General features: G+C 36.0%; 1 protein-coding gene across 1 annotated transcript; it reads left to right on the top strand.

Moving 5' to 3' along the window:
• The first annotated feature begins 314 nt into the window (after positions 1–314).
• On the top strand, positions 315–5310 carry LOC147325051 (phospholipase A2 inhibitor subunit B-like). The gene is made up of 5 exons (XM_086302401.1): positions 315–1712; positions 1810–1972; positions 2408–2521; positions 3674–3748; positions 4010–5310. Exons 2-5 carry the CDS (start codon positions 1825–1827, stop codon positions 4393–4395), a joined length of 723 nt encoding a protein of 240 aa, XP_086158527.1. The 5' UTR covers positions 315–1712; positions 1810–1824; the 3' UTR covers positions 4396–5310.
• Positions 5311–6008: the final 698 nt, after the last annotated feature.

Below are 6008 nucleotides of genomic sequence, written 5' to 3'. Positions count from 1 at the left end.
TTAATTGGATAATCCAAATTGTCACTAGGTGTGAATGTGCAAGTGAATGTGAGTGCGAATGGTTGTCTGTCCCTGTGTGTTGGCCCTGCGACAGACTGGCGACCTGTCCAGGGTGTACCCTGCCTCTCGCCCTATGACAGCTGGGATAGGCTCCAGCGCCCCCCGCGACCCTGAAAAGGATAAGCGGAAGCGAATGGATGGATGGATGGATAGAATCTGAGGCAGTAGCAATAGTTTAATAGCTTAATTGAAAAAAGAAACATTTTGATCATCTGTCATCTGAAAGTGCACAATCTTAGTGATTCAATCCTATCAAAGCCATCAGTGCAGAAAACCATAAGAGTATATACATTATTAAAATATATAATTTATAATAAAGACACACTATTAAGCATTAGTAAGGTATTAGTAAGTGTTTCAGTCATCATTCATAAAACATTATAAAGCATTACTCCTCCTTTCTAAAAAACTGATATAAATGTTTATTCTTGATTAATAGGTTCATGTATCATGCATATATAATATATAACTGTGATCAAAGTATTTACATGTATACTATTAAGTTCACATGCACTATTAAGATTAAGGTATGAGCTCATTTTTTGTGAATTTATTAATAGAGAATTTTATAAAAACTTATTTGATTATTATTTTATGTACTTATTTTTTTTTAATTCATAGTTAATTCAGGCAATTACTGGTAGTCATTTAACCATTTTGTGTGACTTCATCTAAATTGATTATTATGTTTACCTTATAAAGCATTTATTAATGAAAATCAAGTAGCTCACAAAGTCTTGGTTATCTTGACAACAGAAAAATGACAGACAAATCAAAAAGAGATACAAAACATACCAATATTTATTGCCAGGTGTAAATGTCAACCCCCAGAGATTTGCAGAAGATTGCAACGTAAGTTGGAACAGCGTCTAAGATGGTAAGAGGGGTTTAAGACAGAAAGAGAAGTTGGAGCTACAGGATATCTTACCTTTAAAATACTGAAGCTTCTTCATTTAAAATAAAATATGAATGAGATTATCACAAAAGTAACTGTTTCACAGAGCCTCACGAACAGTTGTAAACACTATAAACAAAATGCCCATTATATTAAGCCAATAAGCAGGAAAATGTCTCTGGGATGTTTTTAATTACTTTAGTTGATTCCTAAAGTTCAACTTTCCTCAGGTCTGTAGTCTGTTACCGAGCTTTAGTAAGATAACTCAGCACCCACTCAGGTTCAGGTCCAAAATGCTCCTGAATTAGTCAAAATAGTAAGAGTGATGTTGTTCTTTCACACATGTAAAGTCAGCTTAAATAAACAAATTACAAGACACTTTGGAGCTGAATATAACTTTATAAATTACATAATAAGGAGGAGCAATACTTTATAAGTGATAAATAAAGCACTTACTAACACCTAGTTAATCCTTTATAGTGTGTAATTATTATAAAGTGTTATCAAATGATGTTGCTTGAATGGACGTTTGTCTATACACACTTTAGTCTTTCTCAGACCTTTTTTGTTACAAAGAGGAAGGCTTTGGGCCTCATAGTTTTTTTGTCTCTTTTCTGCCTTGTTTCCAATCAAATACTCACCTGGTTTTTATTTCCTCTTCAACGAGTGGCTCATATATTTTTGACTTTGAGTTCTGAGCTGTATTTGTTTGAAAGCAGCACACAAAGCAGCCCAGTGGATAACTGCTTGTATACTGGTGAGTTTTTATTATATTTTAATGTTAATACCATTTAACAAATTAACATCTCTGAATAACTTTGAAAACCTTTAACACCTTCTTGTTTATCTTTAAGCTCTGCATTTAAACAATGATGGCATGGCTCCAATTTTGTATCCTTTTCCTGGTGGCTCCAATTGGGTACAGTCAGAATCCAGGTCCTCGTGGTCCCAAAGGAGACAGTGGACTTCCTGGACCAGCTGGTCCACCTGGAGTACCAGGACCAGTAGGTCAAAAAGGTGAGCAATAATCCTACAAACCACAAGACTACTGACCAGATACTATTTATAGTTTATCTAAAGCTTGTTACAATTCTTTTGTATAGCCAAATAAGTTTTCATGATGTATCAACAGAGGCTTATGCTACAAAGTATGAATGGCAGTGACACTGAATGAGCATTTTATGACATCAGATAGTGGAGGCTCAATATATTTATACTTCTATATACACTTTATACTTAGATATATGGTTAAGTGCATTAAATATGGTCTTTTTTTGGTGTTGACGTGAAGCTAAAATTCCCATTTGAGTAGTGATTAATTAATAATAAGGTATTTAACTGCTTTTTAGCTCTGTATAACCAGTTTCCTAACGTTGTGAGAGAATTTTTCCTCTTTGGGCTGTGAGTGAATATCTGAACATATGGTATGATACTTCCATACCTGCTTTAAAGGAGATACTGGAGTTAATGGACCAGTTGGATATGTTGGACTAGTTGGAGAACGTGGATCTCCTGGAAGACCTGGACTTCCTGGACAATCTGGAGAAGATTCTGACTGCAGAACAGGTGAAGATCAATTTTTATTAGTTTCATTAGTTACTAAGTTTTATTTTTCATTTTTGCACACAAGGGCAGCACCAACTACTTTCTTTGCTATGAAACATTCCCATAGATGCATTCAGTGTCCTTAACCATTGTAACTTTCTTTCTTTCAGTCCAACCACTCGTTGTATCTATCTGTCGTAAATGCCGTACAGGGGGCTGTACTCCCATGATGTTTCCTCTTCTTGCTCCTCTTCTGCCTGAGATATTCACTAAGCACATAATTGGTTGTGGCCATGTTTTTGATGTACTCATGGATCTTTGTTGTCTTCTCCTGGACAGTGGTTCTCACTAGTCCTTGATTTCCTTGCTTCCGCTTGAGTATAGAGTCTCTGGGTGTTGGACTTGAGGTGAAAACAACACAAGTACTAAAATCAAGGACTATGCCAAATAAAAATCTATTGAGGCAAGCATGAGTGTAGTAGGACTTGTACTAGGCATATCAATGGCAGTGATAGGAGCTGACTCTGACGATTGAATGGACTGACAGGAGCAAAAGTAAAAACAACCTCTGTTAAATTTGATGCAGAATTTTAAATGTAATTTATACAAATTACTTTTACCATTTTAATCAGTAGGGTTTATTAATATCAAATTGTTGTTTTATATAGTGTCACTACTCACAGCAGTCCTCTTGGCACTTCACTGCATACACTATATTACTCTGTTTATGCTGGGGTACCTGATCCTTGGTTTAGAACGATATTTAGTGTAATGTGTTTTGGAATGTGAAAGACACAGAAATGTGGTATTTGAAAAAATGCATCTTAGCTATAATTTTAATTGATTACTAGTGCTGTCTGCGTTAATCTCATTAAAATGGCGTTCACGCCATAACCGCATTAACTTGGCAAATCTCCCTTAAGGAGTTAGCGCAGATTGCCCCGTGTGAGGGGCTGATGGCGCTAACGCGTTAACGAGCTAACCGCGCTAACAAGCTAACCGCGCTAATGAGCTAACCGTGCTAACGTGTTGACGCCGTGCATGATTAGAGATTTGAAGCTCAAAAGAGAAAAACTAGCTTTTATTTAATAACAGTTTGCAATTTTAAACATACACAAAGAAATGTTGGTCCCAAATGACTACAACACTGATAATTTTATCTGTTTGATCTAGAGCTCTTTGGTTACATAGACCAGGACCTTCAAACCATTAGAGCCCTAAAGGAAACAATAACCAAGTTAGAGCTGGGTAAGTGTCATCAGCAGCAACAGGACATAGGTTTTACAGTAACTCCATCATTAATAACTCTGGGGGGTTTCCTTGTTTGCTTTTAAAATTTCAATTATCTTTCAGATTATTATTTAACATAATAATTTGAACTTTGAGCAATAAAGCTAAATGGAAGGATACATGGTGTGTAATGACTAGACGAAGCCTTTTTTCTGCTGGTTTCTTTAAAATAAAAGTAGTTCATTCCAATTTCTCTTTCTATGCTGTTTTTTTTTTCAGTTATAAACTACGATTTTGCCCGAGGAGTTGATGATGGAAAATATTTTGTGTCCAACAAGGAAAGAGGCTCTTTCCTCCAAGCTGTTGAGTTCTGCTCCCAGCGAGGATTAGAGCTGGCTTTGCCCCAGAGTGATAAAGAGAATAGCTTACTCACTGAAGTGTTTGAAAACAGTCCTAAAACAGTCTGGATTAATGCCAGCAATGGAAGAGCAGAGGGAAACCTTGGAGCTGATATGATAAACCGACCTCTGACCTTTACCAGCTGGGCAGAAGGGCAGCCAGACAAATCCATCCAGGATCCAAGCTGCACCACGCTGTCAGAAGACGGTGTTTGGAGAGTGACAAGTGAATGCTCTATGAATGCTTACATTGTTTGTCAGTTATAGAAATGCCTTTGATGACATGAAGTAAAGTGTAACTCTTTGGGTTCTGGTGTGGGGAAATCAAATGGAGTACAAATATGTAATCACACATCTATCTGGCGCAATTTTCCTATTCCTATAAAACAGGTCAAAACATTCTTTCAAATCTTTTATTACATTTTTAGGTAAAATGAAAAATTCTTTTGAGACCTGCAGTATTTAGTAACCATTCACCATACAGTAGCCATATTTATATTCATCCAGCAAAGTGAGAAGTCATGGAGGGTGTTCTGGTTTGGTGGCCCCAGCATCTCATCTCTGCTTTATTTGCATGACTTGATCAAACAACAAACTTGTTAGTGAGTGTGACATGGCTGGAATGAGAATTAGCAGCTCAAAGTCTGAGGCTAGTCTGTGGCTTGTTTCCAGATTTAAATGTATTGATTTTTTCAGCTTCCAAATGAATAAGCAGCTTGTAACCTGGAATGTAGCAGCAGTACATTATCATTTTGATTAAATCATTTCACCTTCATTACCTGAGCATGATTGTATCAATTTGTACATTGCACTTTCTAAGATTAAAATCATACATATATGTTTCACTAGATAAATGCTTTATAACCACAGTTTTATCATGAGAGAAATACTCAGACATGTAAAATGTTTAAATGTGGATGGTGGATTTGCAGGCAGATGTTAAAGAAATTTTAAGGTAAGTAACATTTTCTTTTCAAATAACTCTGTCATGTTCTTGGGTCTGTTGACCCAGCGTTTTAAGTTTTAGTTTATTTGGATGTTGTTTATGTTTAAGTTCATTAGATTAGCGAAGTTCATTTGGTTATTAGACTCCTTGTGTTTTCTTCCCCTGTATTTAAGTTTCCCTCACCCTTTGTGTTTCATGCTGCGTGTCTTAGGTTATCAAGTTTGTATTATCATGTCTGTCTCATGTTTCCTGTTTTATTTTGAAGGAGTCGTGTGTTTTTTTTGTTCATTGTATTTAGTTTCACTTCCCTTGTACTATCATTAGGCTCATGTCAGTCAGCTGTTCCTCCATGTGTTCCCACTTCCCCTAATCACCTCCTGTGTATTTAAGTCCTCTGTTTTCAGTGTGTCATTGTCAGGTTGTCTGTTGTCCTTTGTGTCATGTTTCCAGGTTCTGTGCTCTAGGTATTTTTGTGTCCATGTTAGGGTTCATGTTTTGGGTTTCTGTGTTATCTTAGCTCTCCCAGTTTAGGTTATTGTTTAGCTTCTCCTCTGCCTTTTGTTTTGTAATGTTTTCACCAGCCTTAATAAACGGCTCGCTTTCTGTTAACATTTAAGTTTTGTTTCATGGTGTCTGCATTTTGGGTCCTTTTCATAATACATACAGTCTGCCTCTGCCAGAATGTAACAAACACTTCTACTAAAGCAATGCCTTTTGCTAGTCAATTTTGTTATGACCAATAGTGGATTTGTGTCTGATGTTATTCTCATACAGTTGAGCAAATATTTTGTACTACCACATGTAAGAAATGTTACTATTTTGGTAGTAACATCCAGGCATAGACTATGTGAATCTTCTTGTCTTTAAGTTTTTATATAAGTAATTTGTGCATAGATAAAAATCATTTAATATTTTAAAAATATATTAAATTGTG

Source organism: Aulonocara sp. 'chitande type north' Nkhata Bay, linkage group LG7 (genome assembly GCF_057382095.1).
Source record: "Aulonocara sp. 'chitande type north' Nkhata Bay isolate Kocher_YH1m ecotype deep benthic linkage group LG7, A_spYH_male_GT1.1, whole genome shotgun sequence".
Taxonomy (NCBI): domain Eukaryota; kingdom Metazoa; phylum Chordata; class Actinopteri; order Cichliformes; family Cichlidae; genus Aulonocara; species Aulonocara sp. 'chitande type north' Nkhata Bay.
This window is presented reverse-complemented; position numbering and strand designations above follow the sequence as displayed.